Genomic DNA, 24,673 nt, shown 5'->3' on the forward strand with positions numbered 1-24,673 from the left:
TCCACTTAAACGTTTTCTCCTCCCGGCGCCTGGTGGGGCAGTAAAAGTCTGCTTCCGCTCTACGTTTAATACCATAAAAAAAGATGCTGATGCCTGCTTTTACCCCCTCCTCCTCCACCCCACCTCCATTTTGTGTCCGTCTGTACCTCTACAAGCCAATGGAAAGGCAGGAACACACACTTCAAACAGCGTGTTAACTACAAACACACAGACCAGTAAACCTGCTCATTTAAGCGGCAGGTCTCTAGCTTTTTTAACGAGTGGTGTTGGGTTTAATGACGGCGTGAGAAAGAAGGAGATTGGCATGAAAAATCAGCAGTTCATTTTATTACACAGAAACATGAAACAACAATAAAACAAAGGGGGGTCAAATAATGGTTAATGTACAGTGGGTTCCTTTGCTGTGCATACGGAGAAAGTGATTTTGTACATCGTCGTCTTTCTCTTTACATTACTCGCTGACTGTTAAAGCGAGTGCTTGTGGAAACGCTCGCCTCTGGAAATGGTTAACTGGTTTTGAAAAGTTGACTGTTAGACTAACCTGAACACAAAAAAACGAAAAATGGACGAGTAGAGACAAAGAAAAACAAAAACATGAAACAAACTGCAGTGCTTGTTTTTTTTTGTGACCTCGGGTGTCTCTGCTCCGGCTCAAAAGAAAAGTCCTCTCATCCTGCGCCCGATGCCCTGTCTGTCGTACAGGACGTTGAACTTGTTGATGAACTGGTTCATGCTGTTGCAGGTCTTGGTGATGGTGCCTAAGTAGGCCATCAGGCCCACGTCGTTACATTGCTGCAGGGGAGACGCAAACAAAAACAAAACATGACACACCAATCAATCAAACTTTACAGGCCTTTGAATGTATGGATGCAGTATTCAGGAAACTAGTATTTGCGCTTCTCTTCTTGTTCTCTGTTTGTACTTGTTTCCATTGGACGGTTAAAGATACAAATGTACTTTCTGTTACTTCAAAACCAAACCTATAGCCCCAAAATAACCTATTGTATGTAAAGAGCCAAAACCGCAACAATGAGACAGTTTAACAAATCATTTCTTTTCATGGTAAAGTGACGATTCCAGTTTGCTTACATCATAGAAGTCTGTCTTGAATTTCGTGGTGCTGAGGACAGGAAGTCTGTGGCACAAAGCGTTTGCTTCACGAAGGATCTCGTGGTTGAAGGGCACCTCTCCTGCAGCGCATGAAGATAAGAATAAGGAAATATACAGGAAAGTGTTGAGGTCATTTTAAAGCAGAGAAAGAGATGATGAAATAAGGGGATGTGATTATGGAGGTGTGTGTGTGAGTGTGAGGGGCCTGGTTTCAGGGTGTTAAGTGAGGAAAGGAGGCTCCTAATTAAACCACAGCTGCTCTCCAGACTTTCATTTGACATTCTTTGCCCTCGGTCCCTTGTGAAACGGCCCCGCCCCTTGCCTCACCCGTTTCCACCGCTTTGACGTATTCCAGAATGATCTTCACCCTGCTGTGGAGCATCTTTATGGCGCTGTGCTGGGCTATGAGGTGTTCAGCAACTGAGGGGCGCAAACAGAATGAGAGAGAGTTAAGAGCCGCAAGGACACCAGTTGAGACTATGACTGTGCACTGTGTAGCAATAGTGCAAATAGTGTGCGACAACTGTGACATCATTAACAACTGTGACATCATTCATGATTCCATTGAGTAAATGAAACCAAAAGCAGCGTTTGCAAATGCTGGACGCCTCAACAATGTCTCCGTTTCTCATTATAGCAGCAACAATGGAGCAATAATCTCCTTCTCATTGGCAGCATGTTTCTGTAATGGTGGTTGTACCTGTTGAGTTCTCTCCTGTGCCGGTGGCCGTCATGCGAGCGACGTGGTCGACGCCGATCCGCTCTGCTTCCTCTGTGGCCAGAGTGTACGTCAGCTCAGCAAACAACATGGTGGCCTGGAGCAAACAGGAAAGAGTCCACATGTGTACTTGCATGGAATATTAAGTTATTGGACAAGACATAAAGTACACCTGGGAGGCAAATATGAAGTGTTTGGCTGCTTAGAAAGATTAATTGCTATGGTAACTATTACTATTGCTATGGTAACTATAGAGAGATTTACACAGGTGACTATTTTGCGTCAAATCAGAGTCTTGAGAGCCATGAATGTGTTAAATGTGTGAACCTACCTCGCCACTGATGATGTCAATCACGGATTCGTACACACTAACAGGAAGCTAAAGGAGAGGAGGCATCGTTTAGTTCAGCTGGATGTGAATATACGCCCATATTTGACCATTTTCTTTAATGCAAAAAACAAATCCAAAGATGAAAGACTCACATCTGTGTGTTTGGTCATTGGGTTGAGCTTAAGGAAGAGAGGGCTCTCAATGATCTCACACACCTGGCAGGGGAGCAGGAAATAGGTACATGTTCTGTCTCCAACATCAAATAATTGAGGCGATCTGACGTCAAAGTCAAATGTATCTTTGTCCGATGCGACCTCTGCCTACCTGCTTGTGAATGTGGATGTCTGAGGGGTCGGGGGGGCCTCCTGTGGTGTACCAGCCCAAGAACTCCATGTCCTTGAAGACCTGTTTGACTGAGAGAAAAGGGGATGTATTGCCATCACTTGCTCACTGTAAAGTTGAGCACAGAAATTCTACAGTTTAGAAACCACAATCAGCACCACCTACATTGTTCCTCCTTTGTGTAGTAGTACTCCTTGTCAATATGTACTCGGTCGTCTACGGTGTGAGACAGCAGCTCAAACGAGTTCATCACCTCGATGTTTCTACCCTCCTGCTTCCCAATCAGAGCCCCGATCACTGAAGAGCAAGCAGAGGGAACAACAGGTGCTGTAATGAATCATTCATGGCGGCTGAACTGTGCCGTGACGTGTTGTGACTCGTGCGCTCGACTGTAGCTTGTACGGCCCCTGTTACAGACTTGTTGTTCTTACCCTGCATGGGTCGTCCCTCCTGTGAGCGGATGCGTATCCAGTGGTCAGATATGTTGAGGATGACCAGAGGATGTAAGGCGACAGAAACACTCCCGGTGACTCCTGACGCCATGACACTGGGGCTGGCTAAAGTCACACAACAGCACAAAGAACAAATGTATATGTGTATTACCAAGCCATAAAGAAATATTATACATAACAAAATAACTGGCTTCGATTCTTTGTACTTAAATATGACATTCAATTTTTATATAAAACTCTAGAATGTAAATTAAAAGTTATTTAGTAAACAATTGATAAAGGCGTATAATATCGCGCGTGCCCTGAGCCTTTTGTTATTATGGGATAGATATCGTCATGGTGAGTTGTCCGGTGATTTACAATATCGCGCGTGCCCTGAGCCTTTTGTTACCATGGGATAGATATCGTCATGGTGGGTTATCATTTGGACTTATCCCGTTGCTAATTGTCAGAGTATCGATGCAGGTTTGCAGCAGCCACGCGTCATTACTCTTACAAAGACGTTACTTTTACTTTTAGGTAAGACATGATGAGACAGTGGCCTTTTCTGTAAGCCGGTACATCTCCCGGGCCGGTCACTACACCACGTTTATAGTAGACATATGTGTTCCATAAGGTTATTACGCGTTTGTAGACACGGATTTAGATCTCTAATACAAACCGCGTACAAGATCATTCCGATTGAAACGTGGAAACTAATTGTAACTCAATTGTTGACAGTTGTACTGGACGGCGTCACGTTATCCGGCTTGTGTCAGTAAACTCGCCATTTGTCAGGTTTAACAGCGTGTATAATTTAGCTACGGACACTCATAGGACGAATATACCTTATACAGTATAATGTACGTATGATTCAATGTTGATATGGGACAGAAATTAAGAGATAACACAGAAATAATCTACCTGCCCCGTCCACTTCCATTCCTCCACCATTGCTCGTCGCCATCTTGTCCGGTGAACGGCGCAGGCGCAATGGATTAGTTTTGTGACTTTTAGAGATCGACCGCAGCGTGGCGCTGTTGTCGCTGTAAGGCTTTTAAGGAGTCTATCTATACTAGCGATACAATAAAATTCACGAGACGTTCTTCAGAGGTTATGCAAATGTTTTCTGTCAAAAACTTCTGGGAATGTTTATCTGTTGATTATTTGAACGATCGATCCGAACAAATCATGACATTAACATTTATTTGCATGTTAGGTGTCTACACCATAAGTGACCAAAAACTAATACTAAAATACTGTAGTCTCAATGTCATTCGCATGGAGCTCTCCATATCCTCACATCCACTATTATAGCCGCGCCAATGCGTGTAACTGATTCACTGGTGTCCGTGTTAACTGGTGGACTAGAAGTCACAAGTTAACGCGGTTACTCGTATAGCCGGAACACCTGCTATGAACGGTTTCTTCCGGATTTCTCAACTGAACACAACCCGTGTGCAACGCGATATTGAGTCCGTGTCGAAGGTTTTAGAGTTTTGTTTACAAAATGGATGAATACGGAGCCTGTAATCTGGATTATTTCCCGGAAAACATTTTAATCGATGTCTTGTCCTATCTGAACGTGAAAGAGCTAGTTAGGGCTCGAAGGTAATGACTATTTTACTTCGCTGGCAATATTTGATCAGTTTGTTTGTCGCGTGTGGCAAAAGTAATAGGCTGCTTTGTTTCGACTTGTGTTCCATGATTACATCACGTATTTGTCGGTGTCGTTTCAGAGTGTGTAAAAGATGGGGCCGCCTTGTTAAAGACCAAAGACTGTGGAGGCACGTCGATCTAACCGCATGGAAAGGGGTAGGATTGTGTCTGGTAACATGTATACAACACATATTGTCGTCTTTTCATCTTTCTTTGGTTTCTCAGCTATGTGAACAAAGTGTCGGGAAAAACTTTGGGACAAATCGGAAGCGCATAGACAATACCTGAATTAATAAGGCTTTCTTTATTAAACTGCATTTTTATTAATCAATCCTGCTGTCAAAGCATTGATATTGAAAGATAATGCCAAGAAAAACGGACATCAAAGTGTTCCAAAGCCTAAAGACGTTTGAAGATGTCTAACAATTGCAATTTAACTCTAATCAAAAGTCAAATTGAAAGCTGAAAGAATGATGTCAGTTGACAAATTTCTATTACAATTATTGAAATAGTTTTCCATTGTTTCCTGATATACAAGCTGTCTCTTCAGCTCCATCAGTCTAATGAAACAAATGTTATTACATATTGTTTGTGTTTGATCAAATACTGACTGAAATCTCTGTTTTGCTCCTTCACTCTTAACATACACACACACGGCATGGACTGTTCCTTGTGAGTCAGGTGACAGCTCGCATCCTGTGGGGGCTCCTGCGTCATTACCTGGGCTGCGGCTTAAGATGTCTGCGGTTGCGTGGGCTGCTGCTCTCTGCCCGTGGGGGCATCTTTCTCTCTGAGTCTTGGATCAAAGCTTTGTCCACAAAGTGCCCACGACTGCGTAAGCTCTACCTCCTGCATGCAGACCTGAGAGTCCTGCCCAGTTGCCTGCTCCTGCCTCCAACTTTGCAAGTGCTGGAGTTGCGTGGCTGTGAGCTGCCACCGGGATTTTTCAACCAGAGCCTGCCTTCAGAACCTGCTTGTCCTCCAGAAAAGGGAGAAGCCACATCCAGGGGTCATGCAGGAAAAGGGCTCAACTCCCCTCCAAAGATTGCTATTGAGAGGTTAGTCCTTAACAATGTGCCATCTTTCACAGACCAGCACCTGCAAAGTCTGACATCATGGGAGATGCTTAGTCGCCTGGAGCTGCGTGACACTTTTCGTGTGACAGCAAACGGGCTCAGGAGCTGCGCCGCCAAACACACAGGCTCTGGCGTAGAAGGTCTTACAAAGCTCAAATTTCTGGAAGTTGGCATCACTGGGCGACAGGGATACCAGTTACAAATGGTCTCCTTGGGGCTGGGAGCCGGATGGCTCGGGCTGGAGGAGCTGAGTTTGGGAGGCAAGGAGGTAGGTCCAGGCTTGCTTTGTGCAAGCCGCCTGAAGGACCTGAAGAACCTTTGCCTGTGGGCCTGCACGCTCAGCGAGATGCAGATACTGCGGAGCTGCAGGATGCTCCGCGGACTCCACAGACTAGAGTTCTCCGAGGTGTTCTTCCAGCCTCGGCAGTGTCCTCCAGTGGTAGAGGGGGAGGGAGGGGCCGAAGAGGAACAGGACAACAGGGAGGCTGTAGATGGCGAAGATGGTGGAGAAGATGGTGGCGAAGATGAGAACAAAACAGTAGAAACCAATGATCCCATTCCGGGTCTACGTCGCTCACTAGCTGTCCTGCTGCCAAACTGCACCGTCATTTTCACCAACTGCTGCGTTCAGACAAATTCAGACTAAATGATAGTTTGGATTGAAGAAGATTGTGTTCTTTTCTTCTGTTCTGAATCTTAACACTCGTATGAATATGGTCCCACCTCCTGAATGAGTCGTCACATGAATTAAGACGGGTCTGCCACACTTGAAGTATAACAACAAGGGAAATATTTCTGCTCAACTGTACATACTGTACATATAAACAGATGTGAGCTACAAAGGCAGAATACTAAAGCATTGTTGGCAATGAGCCACCTGTTTCCGGTTCCTTTTCCCTTTTTTGAAAACAAATGTAAATGATCATAAATGTCTGTTACAAGCAGGTGTGTGACCATATGTTTTGGTGTTACAGAAGCAGAACATAATTAGAATTAATCAGATTTTGTTTTTATAAAGGGCTCATTCCCTGTTATTAATCCCAATTCTTTTATTTACATGGTTTCGAGATGATGATGGAAAAGAACAACAATAAGAAATGGTTATCGTGAAAATATGCTGTAATGAAAAAAAAGAGAAACATAAATGAGGCTATTTCTGAGTGTGTCATGAAGCAGAAATAACATAGATTTGACCTTGAGTGTCACTTTCAGAGCTCATCTTTCTGAGGGCATCAATTATGAATGAGAAACAGTCAAAGCAATTCTGTCTTTTTCGAATAAATCCTTCTAAAATGTCATGTTGTCTTTGTATTTTATGTTGGATTTTCTTGATTGTAAGAAATAAGTTTCAGAACTACCTGAGGATCAGGAGTTGTACAAAATGGATGACAAATAAGCAGTGACTACTTCCATGAACGTTGCTGTGATAACGTTCTACCTACTTGGGCCCGTCAGCCATATTCATACCAGAACAATACAGCCTTTGTCAGTCATTTTACATCATGTGCAACTATTCCAAAATATGAAAATGTCTCAGCTGTCTCATGGATTTAGAATTGACACAGACTTAAATAACATGAGACATGTTCGCTAGAGGGAGAGTTCGTCTTTGAGTTTGCATGGTTTTGCTTAAAAGATATAGAAGCGACGTGCTGGCCTTGGCACATGTTGAGCTGGATTGGTTGGAAAGAGAAGGTACATCATGTAACCAAGCAAACTTAGACGGAAGTGTAGTGTGTGACAAAAGGTGTTTAAATATGCGATAATACTAATTTAAATGTATATTAACATTCAGAAGCACAGGACAGTGGAACACTTGTCATTTGCATGCAGAATAAAATCCTAATTGTAAATGCATTTTATAACTATTCAATATTTCTGTGTAAAATATCAGGTTTTAGTTAGTAGTGTATAAGAATGGGGATTTATAAGAATAGGGAAAATAGAAGAACAGGGTCTTTATGCATGGAAATGCTCAAAGAAATTGCAGACAGGAAATACAGAAGCCAAAGCAACAGCAACAAGCCACCGGGGTTGCGGGACTTGCGTTTAACCAATCACACGCTTCCTTTGTCAACCATTGTGGCCAATAGGAGGCTCTCTTTCTGGAGCGTGGCCACCAATCGGGACCGTTAAGACTAGACTTTTGAAAAGGTTGGCGGCTGTGGAAGTTCTAAATAGAAGGACGGTGTTTTCCACGAAGCGACATATATACGGCGCTTCATCACCACAATGCAGGTAATCTTTATATATTTGTTCAAAGTATTAAAGCAAAGTAAGCGAAGGTGAGAACACCTAGCGATTTCAGCGATAGAGTCAATCGCCCATGTTTGACTGAAGCTAATACCTGGCTAAGCTAACAGCATATTGTCAGACTTCGATATTATAATATCCTAAACGCAAAAAAGCTATTCACTTAACAAAGATATCATGTTTCCTTATTGGTGTGTGTGTTTTTTAAGTAGCCTTCGGAATGTTACCATTTCGCCGAATCAAGTTTTTTTTAAACCAGCGTTCTGCCTTCACCGTGCTGTACTTCGACGTAGTCACGTCTAACAATACACCGCCGCAGCCATATAATAGACTAAAACAGAAATAAGTAATAATAACGTTAATGTTGGACGTCTTTACAGAACAAGGAAAATCAAGAGCCCAGGGCTCTGCACAGGCCGGTAAGTTCTAATATATGTAATAAGATGTGTAGATGAAGTGTTCTTGTGTATTGTGTTTATTCAGCGTCTTATTTAAATCTACAAAGTCAGTCAGTAATTTCTTTTGAACCTGTATTTGAATCAACATTATTTAAATACATATATGTGAAAGCAGAGACATCATCCTGTTCATTGTGCTTAAACCAAGAGCATGCACACACGCACACACCCTGCAGGTTACCTAATGGCTCCCTACACTGAAAATCATGTTGGACCGCTTTCCACCTTTTTATAATGTGATCTTGCAATCCACAACATCACACAGCTTCCTATGTAGGCACCTGTCCAGACATCACAACAAAGTATTCCTAAGTTCTGTTTTCAGGAATGTTATTGCTTTTCAAAGAACTGGGATGGAGTCATTTAGATGTTTCTGACTAACTGGTTACTATGTTTGATCTTTTCCCCAAATATCAGTTCATGACACCCAGCAGCATGCTTACAGGCCCCCAGCGTGTCCTAGTGAACCCACGTCCAGATGCAGACAAAAATGCTGTCACAGGTAATGTTATATACACACACACACACACACACACACACACACACACACACACACACACACACACACACACACACACACACACACACACACAGACTATTCAAAAACAACTGTATGCTGTGCCTGTTTTTGATCGTATTGTTATTTTTAGGCCCTGGGAGAGAGTGTGTCAGCTCGTCATCTAACTCTGCTGTCAGGTGAGCGCCTCCCCCCCCTCCCCTTATCAATCGATTTGAATTGTCTGCATTGTCGTGGTTTGAGTGTTCAACACAAAGAATATTTCTGAGCCTCTACATATCCCTCTACTTTCAATCAGGAAAGTTACCATAGATGACTTTGATATTGGTCGTCCTCTGGGCAAAGGCAAGTTTGGCAACGTCTACATGGCCAGGGTGAAGAAGCTGCAAGCTGTCGTGGCACTGAAGGTTTTGTTCAAGTCACAAATGGAGAAGGAGAGTGTGGAGCATCAACTCAGGAGGGAGATTGAAATTCAATCCCATCTCAAGTAAGTGTCGTTCATATTGACTCTTTTGGTCATCTATTATTTTCTTATGTTGATCTATATTTGCTGCTAAAGCAAAATGTGTTCCTTGACTGATTCAGAACTGAACTGCATCTTGGAATGGTCACGTTTCAGTTGCGGTCAGTCTGATTCCTGAATGAAGTAACACCTTCATTCATGCAGCTCAGTCAAATGGGGATTTTCTTTTGTAAACACCAACTAATGGTTCCTTCTACTTCTGTTTTTGAATCTGTACGGCTGCTGTAAAATACGACCTCTCCTTTCTCTCCAGGCATCCCAACATTTTACGCTTCTACAACTACTTTCATGACCGTACACGAGTGTTCCTGGTCCTTGAGTATGCACCACGTGGTGAAATGTACAAGGAGCTGCAGAAAGCTGGGAGATTTGATGACCAACGGACTGCCACAGTAAGAGCCAATGCTGTATTTTTAATTTAAGCAGTGTCTGGGGGTGTTTGTTTTCTATTGATGGCTGTGAAGTACTTTCCAACTCCCTGTGTCCTGTGTGAGTGCCACTGTAGGCACCATGCTGTTGCTAGAGGCCTTGCTCTTTGCAGTGTTGATATAATTGTAATACAAGTGAATGTCCTGTTACGACCTAACTTGAATCGTCTAACAATTGCAGTACATGGAGGAGATTGCCGATGCTCTGCTTTATTGCCACGAAAAGAAAGTGATTCATCGTGACATCAAGCCAGAGAATCTGCTTCTCGGCTATCGCGGGGAGCTGAAAATTGCCGATTTTGGCTGGTCGGTCCATGCACCTTCTCTAAGGTAAGCAAACCAAATCTCTACCTCTCTATGATTTAGTAGTGATTCTTCAAGTCCTTACTTATCTTACCTTTCATATTTGCTCTCTTTTTTTGTAACAGTTCTATAATCCTCCTTGCAGTTAGGAAGTCTGTGTGTTGCTTCTTGTTTGCGTTCCATACTCATCTTTTGTCTAAATCTGCCCCAGGCGCCGTACGATGTGCGGGACACTGGACTACCTCCCTCCAGAGATGGTCGAGGGCCACACCCACACTGAGAAGGTGGACCTGTGGTCTATTGGGGTCCTCTGCTATGAATGTTTGGTCGGAAACCCACCGTTTGAAACCGCCGACCACACGGAGACGTATAGGAGAATTGCAAAGGTTCGGATTTCTCTCTTTTTTGGGTTTCTTTGCGTGTTGAAATGCATGCAGATGAACAAACTTTGCTGTTGTGACACCTGTGCAAAGTGTGATTGAAGATGGTTGACCTTTCTGTCAGAAATGTCTCTGATTACGAGGGCAGCAGTTGAAATATCACAATCCATAGACTGTTAAATACCTAGATTATCAAAGCATATGGTTACAGTGAGAGTCAAACGCAGTTGTTTCTGATGAAATGACCAAATGCGACCCGTGTCGTTCTAGGTGGATGTCAACTTCCCCAAATTCGTCTCAGATGGAGCACGGGACCTGATCTCTAAGCTGCTCCGCCACAGCCCACTCAGTCGTCTCCCGTTACAGAGCGTTATCGACCACCCATGGGTGAAAGGCAATTCCCGCCGGGTATTACCCCCCATCTGCCCCGGCAAGAAGGCCTGAGCCCAGCCTAGCCTTTCTGATTTCCCTTCTCTGAGGAGGCTCTCACACTCACTTGGACTCTGGGCTTTGAGCACATTTTATAATCGGTATAAGATAATACTGTTTTGTTTTATATTGTACAGTTTGATGATTATCATATATTCGTTGTTTGTTTTTTAGTATTCAGAGTGCTTTTACTATCCTTTTCTGCAAACCTTTTAAAATGGCCTTTGCTCTGTTGTGGTTGTCTGTATGTGACTTAATGCATCAAGCTATTGGTGTGTTCTCATAGTTTCATGTTTATATGAAAGACAGTGGGTTTTCCTTGTTTTCCTATACATCTTTAATAAACAAATTACGAAATATATATGGATAAGAAAAACGTTGTTTTTTAATTAAAATCTTTTTTTCTAAGCATAGAAAATTATGACAAATATTGACTGTGCTGTGGATAAATTATCCTTCTTACACAAAGGGGCGCATGGTAGCGTGGCCGAGCGGTCTAAGGCGCTGGATTAAGGCTCCAGTCTCTTCGGGGGCGTGGGTTCGAATCCCACCGCTGCCAATATCTTTTCTTGAAAGCTTTACTTAACTGTAGTATTTGACTGCGTTATTACAAACGTCTAAACTTCCTTCATGTTTGAAATCCTTCCTTACAAGCCCAGTAAGGACTCGGTCAGCTCACACACATGCAATTGCGATCTCACAATTAGCTTCTTGGACATGTGACATTTGCATGTTATTCATTATGTTTGAAAAATGAATTGTCACCAACTTAAATTAATCGAAAAGAATTGTTTTCCGGTTAAATTGATAAAAGACAAGGTTGTGGTTGAGGCACTAGAGGGCAGCAAAATGGCTAAACCACACCGGATTAGCCACAAACCTTAGTCATGGTAAGAAAAACAGCGTTCGGGCTAGAACACATTATTATTCTCAAAATGTATTTACCAATGCACTTTAATTATTCATTTCAACGTCCCAAAACGGTTAACTTAATGATTTAAATAAAGTTTTTCTTTTAAATGAAAAAATAAAAACATATTCCGGGTCAGTGGAAGTGGCTGTTTTCTTCCGGTTCAGATCCTGCTTCGAACTTCAACCAAAACAGAGAGCTGCTGTGTTATATTCGGTAATTTCCCGATGCTTTTTCATTATTATTACTTGTAATTGTTGTAAGCTAATCCACACATGGCTGGTTTGCCGCCGGGGGACCCTCAGCTGGTCTCAATGATCGTTAGTCATTTAAAAACACAAGGACTCTTCGACCAGTTCAGGAGGGATTGCCTGGCAGACGTGGATACAAAGGTACATGTGTGGTTTCTTTAAAAGCTTGAATTAATGTCGTGTTTAAATAATTAATGTTACGTTTTTTAATACAAACGACCTCTTGATGTTTTTTTTACGCTGTAGATATGGGTAGCAAGTGTAGAGTCGAATCATGGCTGCATAGTTGTCAAACAAAGGAGCGATAACTGGGATAATATGACTATACTATGCATATTATCATTGTATTTGTAACATTGGTGTATTATTTATATTCTATCTAGGTTAGTAACAGTTTTGTGCGTGAAAGTGTTCATAATGTGTTCATAATGTAAGATGAGTTAAATATTGGAAATCCCTTCCAGCCAGCTTACCTGAACCTGAAACAAAGAGTGGACAACTTTGTCTCTAATCACCTTTCTAACCACACATGGAGCCCTCATTTGAACAAGAACCAGCTGAGAAACAACATCAGACAGCTGGTGCTACAGTAAGTGACAACAAAGACAACAGAAAACTTTGTCCTGGTGGTGTTTGATGCTTTTTTTTTTGGTATTACATGTTTTTTTGTTACTGCTTACCTCAGATCTGGAATGCTGGAACAAGGAGTGGACAGGATAGTGGCCCAGGTGGTGGATCCCAAAATCAATCATATCTTCAGGCCGCAGGTGGAGCGGGTGGTCCGTGAGTTTCTGTCACCTGGCAGCTGTTCAGAGGAACCACCTGTCCCGCTGCCTTTGACAGAGACCAAACCAGATAGCAGCGTTCCAGAGCAAGGTGCACACAAAGTCATGCATGTTACTATTCTGCTCTTAACTTCACCTTGGACACCATGTTTGCTATGGAGGGGGTGCACATTTTAAAAGACATGTCTATTATTCTGTTTCCAGCTTTGCCACCTGTCCCCAGTACTGCTGCGGCCAGTGATGCCATGTCCATCCTGGACACAATAACCTCTCTCAACCAGGAGGCGAGCTGCAGGGCCAGCACAAGTGGAGAGAAAGGACGAAAGGGCCTAAGTTCAGAGGAGCCCATGCAAATAGACGAGGATAGCGAACAGGACATGGATCTCGTGGAGGAAGAAGATGACCAGCATGACGGGATGTTGGCGGAAGAGTCAGAGGAGGCGAAGCCCTCATCGGAAGCCCAGGCTTTAGAGGTGAAGACGGAGGAAGCTGAGGAACAAATGGATCTGCTCAAAGAGAAGTTCACAGAGGAGGTGAAGCTGGAAGATGAAGAGACTGGAGTGCAAGAACAGTCGGAGGAGGACAAAGAGAAGGCCGCCAGCAAATTAACTGGGAAACAGATGGAAGATAAACAGGATGACGACCTGGTGAAATCCACTTGTCAGGCCAAGCAGAAAGCCAGAGAGAGGATAAAGGAAGGTGAGATGGAACACGCAACTAATTCTTGGTAAAACTAGACTTTATCCAGCTGCAGAAACGGCATACACTTCTAACTTTAAAGTGCAGTAAAGAGGAGTAAACAAATGAGAAATGTCAAATGTTGTCAAAACAACCTAAGCGTCTTTCTCTTGCAGAATATTCTTTGGAGGATTCTGACCTGGACGGACTGAGTGACATCACTGTGAGCTCCGTCCACACCAGCGACCTGTCATCGTTTGAGGGGGAGAGTGACGACGACCAACCTCTGTCCGACTCCTCTGAGGACGGCGAGCTTTTATCAGATGGTCTCACAACAGCAACTTTTCCATCATTCCTACATGACTTTACCAGCTGATTTTGAAACAGTTTTTGTGTCTGTGTCTCAACTCTTTGGCTGTTGGATTCTTTTCCTTTCAAGATGAAGAGGGAGCGGGAAGGAACGCCGGCAGTGACGCAGGAGAAGACGACAAGGAGCCCAAACCCAGGCGCAAAGCCTACGTCCACAAGCCGTTCCTCTACTCCCGTTACTATAGCGACTCGGACGACGAGGTCACTGTGGAAGAACGCCGACGATCTGCTGTGAGTTGCACAAGCGTGAAAATCAACAGAATCAATAGAGGGTTGGTTCTTGTAAAAAAGCAACACAGCTTCTTGTTGCAGTGAGAATGTCGCCCATGATTTGTGTGATTTCTTCACCTACATCATCAGTTTTTTCTATATTCAGTTATTTTTGTGCCTCAAAACAGTTGGTTGTATGATTTCGCATTCTGATCAGAATCTCTAACTTAAAAGATTGTTTTCTTCTCTCTCAACGTCTTGTGTTGTCTTAGGCGAAGGACAAAGAGGAAAGGCTGCTGAAGAGACAGCAGAACAGGGAGCGCATGGAGGAGAAACGCAAACAGAAAGCAACGCAGGCTGAAGAACAAGGTCCGTCTGTCCATCACGCCTTTACTTTGTCTCACATATTTCATGTTAAACAATGTGTTTCCCAAGTTAAGGGTCTGTAATTGGCTTGTCTGTGTGGGGGAGGATGACAAATCGAAATTGGTGTATCTTGTGTGTGATCTCCAGGATTTTCACCATAGTCAGTATTTAATCACGCTCTTTAATTTCCTTCACAGATCAGAGGAAACACCAAAGTGGAGACCTTTCTGGTGTGGATGGTCCCAGGGCCAAAGAGGCCCGCAAAGAAAGGAAAGTTCTGGAGAAAAAAATGGCTCTCAACAGGAGGAGAAAGCTCGACTCGAGGTGCGTCTCAGTAGATAATGAGATGTTTTTTGTGAATGTTCACCTTTGTAAATGCATGCTCCTTCTTCACCCTGAAGGAAAGAGGGAGATGTTTCAAATAAGAAGAAAGGCGATACAGGAGGGGAAGGATTCAAGAAGGCGGTACGTGAAAGCCACCAAACTAACACAACAAATTTCAGATTTAAACAGATCTTTGGGTCGACGGGTCCTAACATGGAAGTGTGTGTCGTGTTGCTTCACATTTAGGAAGTGAAAGCTACAACCTCAAAGCCGCCGTTCCAGAAGCTGATAAGAAAAGCACCAGAATCGATTTTGTCCGAGGAGAGGCAGAGAAGAAGCAGCAGCGTCTCGGAGGATTCCAACGACACCAAAAAGCTGCCCGACCCAAACCGGACGCACTCCTTCATCCTGGATCTGGAGCAAGGGACCCAAGAGGCGCTCAAGCAGCGTTCAGGCGGAAAGTTCGATCGGCCGTCGCGCAAAGAACTGCACCCCAAAGAACTGCACCCCAAAGAACGCAAAGAGAAAGACCGCAGCTTGTCTGATGAACGCGCCAAGCTTAAACAAAAGCAGGAGAAGAAATTGTCCGAACACCCAGCGGATGATTCTCTGCAGAGGGAAGTCACGGCAGGTAAAGTGTCTCCTGAAGAGAAGGTGGAGAAGAAGGCTAAAGTCAAAAGTGACAAGAAGATATTGGGAGCCACAAAAGACGGGAAGGCGTCTGTGTCAGAGGGCGCGTGTGACGAGTCGGGTGCTAAAGATGCAAAGAAAGTGAAGGCGCCGTTCTTAGAGGCGACCAAGACGGAGAAAGAGAAGGACAAACTTAGGGAAAAGGACAAAGATAAGGAAAAGGTTAAAGAGAAGGACAAATCGAAAGGAGAGAAAAGTTCTGTCAAAACTGATATCAAGCAGCTGCTCCGCCCAGACTCTGCCAGCTCCTCTGAGGATAGATCAGACATGGAGCCTGGTTTAGACGGCGCCAAGAAGAAAGAGAAGCACCCCAAGGAAGTCCTGAAAAGGTCCAAGAGCCACATGGAGGACAGACCAGGAGACAAGCCCAAATCTAAAGACGGCGAGAAGGAAAAACTTAAAGCCGATCAAGACGGCCAGAGAACAAACAAGGCCGGCGTCGAAACTGATAAAGATCCAAGAAGAGCGAAGCAAGCGGAGAAAGGAAGAGTCGTCGAAAAAGCCAAATCCAAATCCAGAGAGGAAATAAAGACTCCATCATCCTCAGCATCAACCTCAAAGACAGACAAGAAGGTTCTAAGTGTGGAAGGGAAAAGCAAAGGAGGTGCACCCATCGGCAAACCTGACGCCACGAAGGAGAAGAGAAAAGAGGGCAATGCAAAGGAACAACAGAAGCTTCCGGATGAGCCTTCCCAAGAGAAGTCCGAGATCAAGACCTCAAAGAAAAAAATGGAAAAGAAAGATAAAATCCCAGAAAAGAAAGATGACAGCCAAGACGAGAAAAAGACGCACAGAGAAGACAAATCGGGCAAGTCTGAAAAGTCTTCGGAGTCTTCGGTATCCTCGCTGAGTCTCGAGGTCGAGGAGCCGCTTAAGAAACCGTCCGCCCTCCAAGACACCAGCACGGACTCAGATCTCGTCCCCTCCACCGCTCCCACGTCCTTCTCCGACGACACGGGCGACGCGTTAAGCGACATCACCCCCGAGCCGGAAGACGGCGAGACCGAGCTGCGTCTGGCCGAGATGGCCCCCCTCTCCACGCTGGTGCCGGCCGAGGCCGACGCTCTGCTCACTCTCATGGACGTCTGCACCGCGGCGGACGCCAGACTCCCGCGGGAGCGCGCGGCCCCAGAGATTACACTTCAGGAGGCCGACATGACGATGACGGAGGCCGACATGACGATGACGGAGGCGGCCCTGACTCTGCTCTCCATGGACCCCGATAGCACAGTGACCTCTGCCCTCACCAGAGAAGATGCACGGGAGGATCCAGTGGCGGACACACACGCCTCATTACTGATTGACACGGCCGCAGCTGAAGAACAAGAGCAGCAGCTTCCAGGCGACGTGCAAACGGTCCCTCAGTTTGAGCCTCCGGCCCCCGAGTTGCCAACGGTTACGTCTCCGCAAACTCTCCAGCCTGAGGAGACGGCAGACGAAACGCCACATATTGAAGGTACATAAAAAGGATTTTGCACCTGCGTGTGTCGAGAGTTATTCCATGAGTTTAATTTCAAGCCTGCATCCCTTCACAGGTGCGTCAGAAGGATTAGAGAGAGAAACGGGAGAAATATCCGTCTCACACACTCCACAGGTAAATAAATGAAAGTGTTTCCATCCTGCCTGGGTTTGTTATGACATGGAAGGTGTTAACCTGTGGAGTCATGGCTCTGTTTCTGTGCAGGATGCCGACATTGACTCCAACGCACGTCAGGTTCCGTCGAGTGAAGAAGAGGCCGTCTGTGCAGAGGTTTGCCCTGAAACGCAGCCGGGCGACTCACTGGCGCCACCAGCTGACACACACGGTAAATTGCCGTTTCTCCTTTTCCATTTGTTGTGATTGTTTTCGTTTCAAGTTTTGAAGGACAAAACACTTTTGCTGACTCCACACCGACTTTTTCTCCAATATCCTCACTGCAGTTGTGTCTGAAGTGGAGAAGGTCGGAGGAGACGCAGAGGAGTGCACACCAGCTGTTTCTGACACACTCCACGCTGGAGAGATGGAAATGTCCGACAAACAAGGTGAGGAAGATTTGGAAGTGTCCTGGCTAAAACAACCAGCAGGCCTCCTCAGATTGTGAAGTTAATTTAAGTCTTTTTATCATTAATTTTAGGCGACTCCCAGCAAAATGTGGCAGAAACAGAGGCGAGCCCGATGGTGAGTTAGCGTTTATGCTGCACTGTGATGTACTTTCATTCACCTGTTTCAAAAAATGTAAAGCAATTTGTGTTTTGGGTTCCAGGTAGAAGAAGAAGCAGTTGAGAACGACCAGGCAAGGATGGAGACTGACGATATGAGTAAGTGGCAACCTTAATTAAGCCATAACCAAGCAAGTTTTGGACTATCTGGAATTTGTTGTTGTTCTTAGATCCCAGTGTGAGAAACATCCACCGACGGCTAATTCAGTCAATTCTGTTTCAGAAATGTAAGACTTGTTGATGGAGGTGATAATAATACAAATTAAAACATCAGATTTTGACAGTAACGTCTTTTCCACTAGGTGAGATTCAGCCTAAGACAGCAGAGGAAGATGATGTCACCACGGAGAAGAATGATCCTCACACTGTAAGTGCTTTTCGCCGTTTGTCTCATGCGTGTCTTCTAAATGTATCCGGCGTTGATCTGTTCATCTCATCCATTAGCCACATCAGATGGAATCTGACGTTGCAGAGAAGGTGGAGGACGTTCCGGAAAGTGGACCTGAGTGTCTGTCCACACTCGTCAAACAAGCCAGTGAGTGTGTACTTATTGAGAGGAAACGATCAGGAGAGACATTTTGTGTGTTTATATAGATGGGATTCTATTTCTTTTTATTATATTCTTATATTGCTCGTCATGTAGAGCCTTTGTGCCCTCTCAGTCTCAGCCTCCGGTGTTTGTTTTCCAGGTGACGTGTCTTACTCAGACAGCCAGGAAGATGAAAAGGGATCAGAAAAGGTAAGTGCTTCATTTAGTTTAATGCTGTCAAAATCATTGGTACGTCCCCTGCTGCACTGACATGTACCCACCTTTTGGTTTTCAGGAAGAGAGGACAACAGGAAGAGGGAGCCGCAAACGAAGGCTGTCCACTCAGAAGGTCACAGCAACAAAAGAATCAGGTACAGTGGCTGAGATTTCAATGTAAAGATTGTTTCAGATCGACACCTGGATTCACAATCTGTGACTCACACAGCACTGTAATAATAATCAATCATCTGTGATCGTATTCCTGTATGATTCTGCCATGTCTGTAATTTTGAAAGTAAGTACAGCAGTTGTGGTTAATTCCTAAATCACATCTAAAATTAATGATGTGATGTGATTTATGTTTTGTAATTGATCAGGTGATGAGAAGGATGGAAAAGAAGAGCAACCGACCACCCAGGTGAAAGAAAACTGCTTTTATTTTCATTCAAGTACCGTTGATTATTTTGAAATCTTGAAATCTATCTGTAATGTGCCCACTTTCTGAAAAAGCAAATTTAAACTTCACATTTTCCCCTGGTTGTTTGTCCTCAGGAAGACGATCAGGAGAAGGTACCAGAAGCTAAAATACCACGAAGAGGACGATCATCCAAATCAATCACTGAGGAGGAAGAGCAACCTAAAGAAGCAGAGAAGCTGGAAGAGACTCCTGATGGAGGGGAGCAGACTGGAGCCTCAGCCAGAGAAAGTGCTGCCGGTAAGATTGTTACCTTTAATCCATGACTGATGTCTTAAGTATGGAAGGGTCATTGATTTAATAGGAATCTAGTCATGACAAATTATTTTCACCAAAGTCGTCTGTACTTTCTTACTGTAAGTCATATCAAAAACATGTCCATCTGTTCATCTATTAGTAAAAAAATTAGTAACCCTAACCCCCCCTGTAACCAGAGGTTTCAGGGGGGGTTACAGGAGGGGCGATATTAAACCCGGAACCAGTTTTGCGCGCGCGGGCGCCGGCACGACCGTTGCCGGCAACGGACAACACGTCTGTGCTTTTACATTATTTCCGGCCACCGGGACGACCGTGCGGCACCACAAGTGGGTCAGGCGTCCCCTGTATCGTTACAGGGTGGACGATATTAAACCCGGCACCGGCGGTTTTGCGCGCGCGGGCGCCGGGAACGTCCGTTGCCACTGCCTTAGATCAAGTTTGAGGGTTCTTCTTACCCACTTTTTCTCCATTTACATTTGAATGCACAAAATATGAATAAATACACACTATAATGAACATTTTGTCCTTTACCTCGGTGTAGAATAACAAAGTTACAAAGTTCTTAACTTTTTTGTCTTCATCAGAGGATAAGAAGACCGATGAAGAGAACTCTACTAAAATCTCATCACAGGAAGCAGAGCAACAGGAAGAGGTATTTTAAGAAAGTCTGACATTCATATACTTCATATACTTTACATGAGCAGTTTCTATCCAATTTCTACATTTCATGGGTCATGATTGTTGTCTTATCTATATGCAATTTTCCAAAAGCTGCAGAGAACGGAAGAGGAAAGCGAGCTGGAGAAAAGCAGCCCACAAGGAACCCAGATGACATCACCACCCCTACCAGAGGAGGGCGAAGGCGCAGGAAGCCCTGACTCCAAAGACACCACAGGTACTCGCTGTGTTACATTACAAGTTCCCGTGTATTTACAGGTTACCAGGGTGATTGTTTCATAGTAAACTATCTGTGCCTCATATTGACAGGTATCCCCTCGGCGAAGTTGTCTGAGGAAATGGAGGAGGAATGTGCGGAGGTGAGGTTTGCCTTTGCGGATCTGTGTGTTCTCCACATCCCGTCTGAATTGTTGTTGTTTTTGGGAGTCTTGATGTGTTTAAGGCCACGCACTCAAATGATGTCATTCCACAGGGGGCCCAGGCGGAGGAGGAGAAAGAGAAAGACAACAGCGATAATGAGCCTGAGCGAGACAGCGGTGAGTATTGCTTCGAGTTGGACCGACGAAGAGGATGTGTTGATCAGTACGGTTTCTCCATCTTGCGTTTGTGTTTTTGCAGTTTGTCCTCCTCCCGGGAGCGAGCCTGAGGGCCGAGAGGAGGCGAACAAGGAGAGCGGCGCTGAGAAGAAACCAGATGATGTATGCTGAATATGTAAAATAAGGACATGCAAATTCAGTTCACTGATAATTTAGATGAGATGACCTCAGTCTGACCTCGTGTACAAGCTGATACTTTATGTACATTTCTGTGCGTGTATGAAATCTGATCCGACTTAATGAAAAGATGTTGGTTGTTGTTGTTTGTGTGTGTTCGTCAGGCTGAGGAGGAGCAACACCAAGAGGACCAAGAGACGCCTGTAAAGAAACGTGGGAGGAGAGGCAGACCGTCGAAGACAGCAGGCGCCACAGAGGATGCAGGTAAGGAAATGTGACGCTTAACAGCAAGCGAGGAGCTTGCTTAGGAATTAGGAATGCAAAGCAGAGTGGCCGTCACCCAGAACGGACAGCAACTTCCAACTTTAACTGACCGCACTTAATGTTAGATGGGGGATTGTGACAAGGATACAATTCTGCCTCAGTCTGACAGAGACGATGATCAGTTGTGTGTATGTTTATAACTCTAAAGGTGGTTCACAAAAGTGTCAATCAAGTGACCCAATTATACTCTTTCCTTTTATAGATAAAAAGGACAAAAAGTCAGACGAGAAGGAAACGGAACTGAATGACGGGGAAGAGGACGATGAAACGAAGACCAGGGCTACCACGCGTTCAGCATCTCGCCTGGAGGCAGAAAGGTCATCTAACAGGGCGTGGGCACAAATGAACAACAACTGTAACACTAACAGAATCTTAGTGAGCTTTATAGAGTGATATAAGCATTATTGTATATAAGGAGTAATTGTTCAAACCTAATTTTTGATCAGTTCTTCACTTACGACACACGTAACACCCCTGGTTTGAGCGGACACAGAAATAACCATTATTATTAAACCATTGTAAATGTGGGGCTATGTCTAATATTTCCCCTTTCGTTTTGCAACTTACAGTATATACTTGATTGAACACACAACAGTTAGTTAGAAGATACAGTATGTCGCACATCTGCAGATAACACCAGACGACTGATGGTGTAAATAGTAGTGTAGGTTGTAAAGCAGATTGGATTCTAAATGCTGCGGTGGCGAGCGAGCATCTGGATTGTTTACCGGCGGCTCTCTGAGCACGCAAAGGCATCATCACTGTCAGATCCTATTAAAGTAAAATGGGGGGAGGTTTAGAGCTGAAGCAGCAACTGTTGTTCCATATTTTGTTTTTGTTGCTTCTAGAAACAAGCCAAGTAAGCCGTCCACCCGGGCAAGTCGACAGAGCGGTAAAGAGGAGACCGCAGCTGGCACCCGGTGAGTTTGCCTCATTGAGCCGCAGCAGAACCAACGGGCTTAAAGGGGAACCCGACCAAAACCGACTGCGAGGCGGCTTCTCCGTGAAAGAGGACATTTTTCCAAAGTTTTCCCGGAATCTCTCAATGTTTGGAGTTATTAGCTCTCAAAATAAAGAAAACAAATACTAAGCTCTTTGAAAGGAAAGTACCAACATCTGGAAATGCACTACAAATGCAGGGAACACTGACAATCAAGAAGAAGACTTGCAATCTCGTTAAACTAATTCATTTGGTGTTAATCGTCTTTCTCCAGGTGGAAAATGACTGATTAGATTCATCAACGCACAGGATTAATATTCCAATATGCAAATGTAATGGTAATCTTAAAAAACTTATTGCTTCTTAAATGGTATTCCGGTAAAGTGTCAAATGTCTGTTGCAAACCAGATTTCCAGATATTCCCGTCTCCTCCACATCAAATCCCGGGAGCACTCGGACACGCCAAGTTCTCGTCTTTGTGCCTTTTTCTATGTAACGAAGAACTGCTGCTGCTGTATTGTGACCGTTTTTCATGAGTAACTCTTTAGACACATATTTTTTTTTTTCCCAGCTCCTAAATATGACACTTCGACAAACTGACTGACACTTGCTCCTTGTTTCCCTCCTGCAGAGGAACGAGGGGCCAAGCGGCGGCGAAGGGGGGCCGTAAACCAGAGGCCAGCCCCCCTGCGGTGAGAACGCGGGGAGGACAGAAATCAGAGGAGCCCCCTTCCAAGAGAACCAAACGTTAAAAGGTTTGACAGCAGTGGACTGATTTGCCCCAGCGACACGTTTTTTTTTTTTTTTTTTTCCTCAAACATTTTTCCTTCCCAACACGGATCCCTGCTTTTATTCACGCGTGAACCCTCCAGAGTTTTGTTGTCCCGGTCAGTTAGCACGTCGAGCGTCGGGCTTCATTGACTGGAGATATTGAAAAGCTCTGGATCGTATTATACACTTTCCCCTGATGGTCGGGCCTAAACCCGAGGATCTGTGTCGAAATCCCCCTGAATACCTTCTACTACGCTACACCCATATGGTTTGGATCAGACTTCATCATTCCTCCATTTACTCTCGTGAACCAGAGTAGTTCAGGCCAATCAAAGGCCTAAAGTCTCACTGAGTTATGCTTTGAGATAGAGGAGGGGGAATTGAAATTATCAGTCAGAGGCCCGATTGTGTCACAGTTAAACTTCTTGTTCTTTCTGCATCCCTTTGTTGCATCTCCGCTTTATAAATCCACACACTTATCCGTCGACGTCACTGTGAAGCATCTAGCTGTCATTGTGAGTTTTATAAGTGAATATTCATTCTGTGAATGTAAAGGAGGAATTTTTCCGCACCACTTCTTTGAGCTTTTGGGATTTTATACGAAATATTCACTTCTTTTTTTTTTTTTTTAGTTTATAGGGTTTTCAGTCATTCCAGTAACATAGCAGAGCAGTATTAGGCACTGAAAAGAAACGACTGAATCAACACGGTTGACTGTGTGTGTGCGTCTTATTGATGACATACAAGCTTGAACACGTTTGGTTTTTTTTTTTAACTGTAAATATACTGTGTCCTGCTTGAACTTCACTGATAAATGACTTTGTGTTTCCTATGTGTGGTCCATACATATTTGTCACTATTCCCGGAAATGGAATGGAAGTCTTTGTATTTACGCCGCAGCAAATATTTATTTAGAGTTCCTACTTTTTTCCCTTCCCAAGTCGTGATAAATCCAAATGTGCAGAAATGTGAAACGCTTTTTTCCCCTGCAGCTGTTTGAAAGCTCGGCACTTTTGGGAGTAGAAACGAAGAACTAGTGAACAAGGCTGAATACGCAATGGCTTATTAATTCACCCGTATTATGTCTCGCACGTTATCTCCTCTCTCCTTTCCTAAATGGATGTGCTGTCTGTAACGTGTAAATAGCCACAGGCGTTGTCCAATCAGCTCCCGAGTGGTGAGGAGGAGAGGACATTCCTGCCTGCTAATGGGGGATAAAACTGACAAACTAAGAATGAAATATTCCACCATCATTAACATGTTAGGAGGCCTTAATCGTTGCACCTGAACTTATGGGATCCAAAAGCGTGGAGAAAGGTTACAGAAGGCCAAACTTCTCGCAGAAAGAGGCCGGTTTGAAGTTTTCCGACCATTCCTGCGGATTGCTAAATTTGATTCCTTAAAGGTGTTCCTTTCATGTATTTCCTGGTACTGCAATCCAAGCTTTAAATATTACCCCGACACCTCTCATTTAAAGGTTTGGATTGACCACCAGGACTGGCAGGTGAACAGCTCTCCTTTCACTCCCCGATGCCAACGGAGCTGCTTAAGGAGTCATTTTAGTCATTTTATTATAGTCGTTTGTATTATAGTTAAATGATTTTTGAGTTTTCCACGCAGTTCTACCTGTGAGGAGCAGTTTGAGGGACATCGGGCGGGTTTGTAGGAGATGGAAAGTATTTTTTTTAAAACGTTGCATTAAGAACTAGAAGGGAACTAAGTAGAGCTCATACCTCCACCAAGACCAAACTAGCTGGGACCGAATTAGGTAGGTAATTGTAAAGGAATCATGAATCTGCATTATCTCAGCTCCACATTAGTTTGTTGCATGTTTCCAACTTGATTCTGTTACCCTGCACCAAATCCAACCATAGATTAAGATCCACTTAATCTGCTTTCTTATCTGTTGTGATGTTAAGAAGAAACACTGGAAGTTCTTTTCTACAAAACTCAAATTGTACATTTTCAATCCAATATATCTGAGGAACCAACATCAATTAGACAATAATCCTACAATACATTGCAA

The 24,673-nt window shown here is 44.2% G+C and overlaps 4 protein-coding genes and 1 non-coding gene across 6 annotated transcripts; 4 read left to right on the forward strand and 1 right to left on the reverse strand.

Annotated features, from left to right (window-relative positions):
* Positions 1 to 307: 307 nt before the first annotated feature.
* Positions 308 to 3,918, reverse strand: cops6 (COP9 signalosome subunit 6). The gene is made up of 10 exons (XM_076149214.1): positions 3,857 to 3,918; positions 2,933 to 3,058; positions 2,667 to 2,798; positions 2,484 to 2,572; positions 2,312 to 2,374; positions 2,160 to 2,207; positions 1,811 to 1,925; positions 1,438 to 1,530; positions 1,090 to 1,190; positions 308 to 792 (listed from the first exon to the last, which is right to left on the reverse strand). Exons 1-10 carry the CDS (start codon positions 3,897 to 3,899, stop codon positions 652 to 654), a joined length of 951 nt encoding a protein of 316 aa, XP_076005329.1. The 5' UTR covers positions 3,900 to 3,918; the 3' UTR covers positions 308 to 651.
* Positions 3,919 to 4,376: 458 nt separating this feature from the next.
* LOC142999574 (F-box/LRR-repeat protein 12) lies at positions 4,377 to 6,965 on the forward strand. The gene is made up of 3 exons (XM_076149176.1): positions 4,377 to 4,543; positions 4,672 to 4,747; positions 5,273 to 6,965. Exons 1-3 carry the CDS (start codon positions 4,443 to 4,445, stop codon positions 6,311 to 6,313), a joined length of 1,218 nt encoding a protein of 405 aa, XP_076005291.1. The 5' UTR covers positions 4,377 to 4,442; the 3' UTR covers positions 6,314 to 6,965.
* Positions 6,966 to 7,798: 833 nt separating this feature from the next.
* Positions 7,799 to 11,028, forward strand: aurkb (aurora kinase B). The gene is made up of 9 exons (XM_076149068.1): positions 7,799 to 7,905; positions 8,301 to 8,339; positions 8,796 to 8,880; positions 9,029 to 9,074; positions 9,194 to 9,382; positions 9,672 to 9,810; positions 10,028 to 10,176; positions 10,361 to 10,535; positions 10,800 to 11,028. Exons 1-9 carry the CDS (start codon positions 7,900 to 7,902, stop codon positions 10,971 to 10,973), a joined length of 1,002 nt encoding a protein of 333 aa, XP_076005183.1. The 5' UTR covers positions 7,799 to 7,899; the 3' UTR covers positions 10,974 to 11,028.
* A 407-nt stretch (positions 11,029 to 11,435) lies between these two features.
* Positions 11,436 to 11,517, forward strand: trnal-aag (transfer RNA leucine (anticodon AAG)). Its single transcript has one exon. It is a non-coding gene; the product is annotated as a tRNA-Leu (tRNA).
* A 507-nt stretch (positions 11,518 to 12,024) lies between these two features.
* On the forward strand, positions 12,025 to 23,489 carry bod1l1 (biorientation of chromosomes in cell division 1-like 1). 2 transcript variants are annotated; one of them, XM_076149054.1, is made up of 30 exons: positions 12,025 to 12,260; positions 12,584 to 12,708; positions 12,805 to 12,995; positions 13,109 to 13,603; positions 13,759 to 13,908; positions 14,022 to 14,182; positions 14,434 to 14,530; positions 14,725 to 14,851; positions 14,929 to 14,992; positions 15,098 to 16,997; positions 17,077 to 17,135; positions 17,226 to 17,346; positions 17,462 to 17,563; positions 17,656 to 17,699; positions 17,785 to 17,839; positions 18,043 to 18,107; positions 18,194 to 18,275; positions 18,430 to 18,479; positions 18,565 to 18,640; positions 18,866 to 18,906; positions 19,041 to 19,203; positions 19,806 to 19,873; positions 19,993 to 20,116; positions 20,209 to 20,258; positions 20,372 to 20,435; positions 20,518 to 20,597; positions 20,777 to 20,876; positions 21,139 to 21,253; positions 21,785 to 21,856; positions 22,508 to 23,489. In XM_076149054.1, exons 1-30 carry the CDS (start codon positions 12,144 to 12,146, stop codon positions 22,626 to 22,628), a joined length of 5,079 nt encoding a protein of 1,692 aa, XP_076005169.1. In that variant the 5' UTR covers positions 12,025 to 12,143; the 3' UTR covers positions 22,629 to 23,489. The 2 variants fall into 2 exon arrangements, with proteins under 2 accessions (XP_076005169.1, XP_076005168.1); XM_076149053.1 differs by having other exon boundaries at positions 18,185 to 18,275; positions 22,508 to 23,488.
* Positions 23,490 to 24,673: the final 1,184 nt, after the last annotated feature.

The sequence above is a fragment of the Genypterus blacodes genome, unplaced genomic scaffold (assembly GCF_046128005.1).
Source record: "Genypterus blacodes isolate CSIRO-AG114 ecotype Tasmania unplaced genomic scaffold, CSIRO-AGI_Gbla_v1 ptg000044l_1, whole genome shotgun sequence".
Classification (NCBI taxonomy): domain Eukaryota; kingdom Metazoa; phylum Chordata; class Actinopteri; order Ophidiiformes; family Ophidiidae; genus Genypterus; species Genypterus blacodes.

Coding starts and splice junctions, on each gene's coding strand:
- cops6 (XM_076149214.1), bottom strand. CDS start 3,899: ATGGCGACGAGCAATGGTGGAGGAATGGAAGTGGACGGGGCAG. Junction 1,191..1,437: donor CGTCAAAGCGGTGGAAACGG/GTGAGGCAAGGG, acceptor CATGCGCTGCAG/GAGAGGTGCCCTTCAACCAC. Junction 793..1,089: donor TCAAGACAGACTTCTATGAT/GTAAGCAAACTG, acceptor TCTCCCCTGCAG/CAATGTAACGACGTGGGCCT.
- LOC142999574 (XM_076149176.1), top strand. CDS start 4,443: ATGGATGAATACGGAGCCTGTAATCTGGATTATTTCCCGGAAAACATT. Junction 4,544..4,671: donor GAGCTAGTTAGGGCTCGAAG/GTAATGACTATT, acceptor GTGTCGTTTCAG/AGTGTGTAAAAGATGGGGCC. Junction 4,748..5,272: donor ATCTAACCGCATGGAAAGGG/GTAGGATTGTGT, acceptor CTTGTGAGTCAG/GTGACAGCTCGCATCCTGTG.
- aurkb (XM_076149068.1), top strand. Junction 8,881..9,028: donor AGACAAAAATGCTGTCACAG/GTAATGTTATAT, acceptor TGTTATTTTTAG/GCCCTGGGAGAGAGTGTGTC. Junction 10,177..10,360: donor GTCCATGCACCTTCTCTAAG/GTAAGCAAACCA, acceptor AATCTGCCCCAG/GCGCCGTACGATGTGCGGGA.
- bod1l1 (XM_076149053.1), top strand. CDS start 12,144: ATGGCTGGTTTGCCGCCGGGGGACCCTCAGCTGGTCTCAATGATCGTT. Junction 13,909..14,021: donor CGGCGAGCTTTTATCAGATG/GTCTCACAACAG, acceptor TTTCCTTTCAAG/ATGAAGAGGGAGCGGGAAGG. Junction 18,480..18,564: donor ATGAAAAGGGATCAGAAAAG/GTAAGTGCTTCA, acceptor TTTGGTTTTCAG/GAAGAGAGGACAACAGGAAG.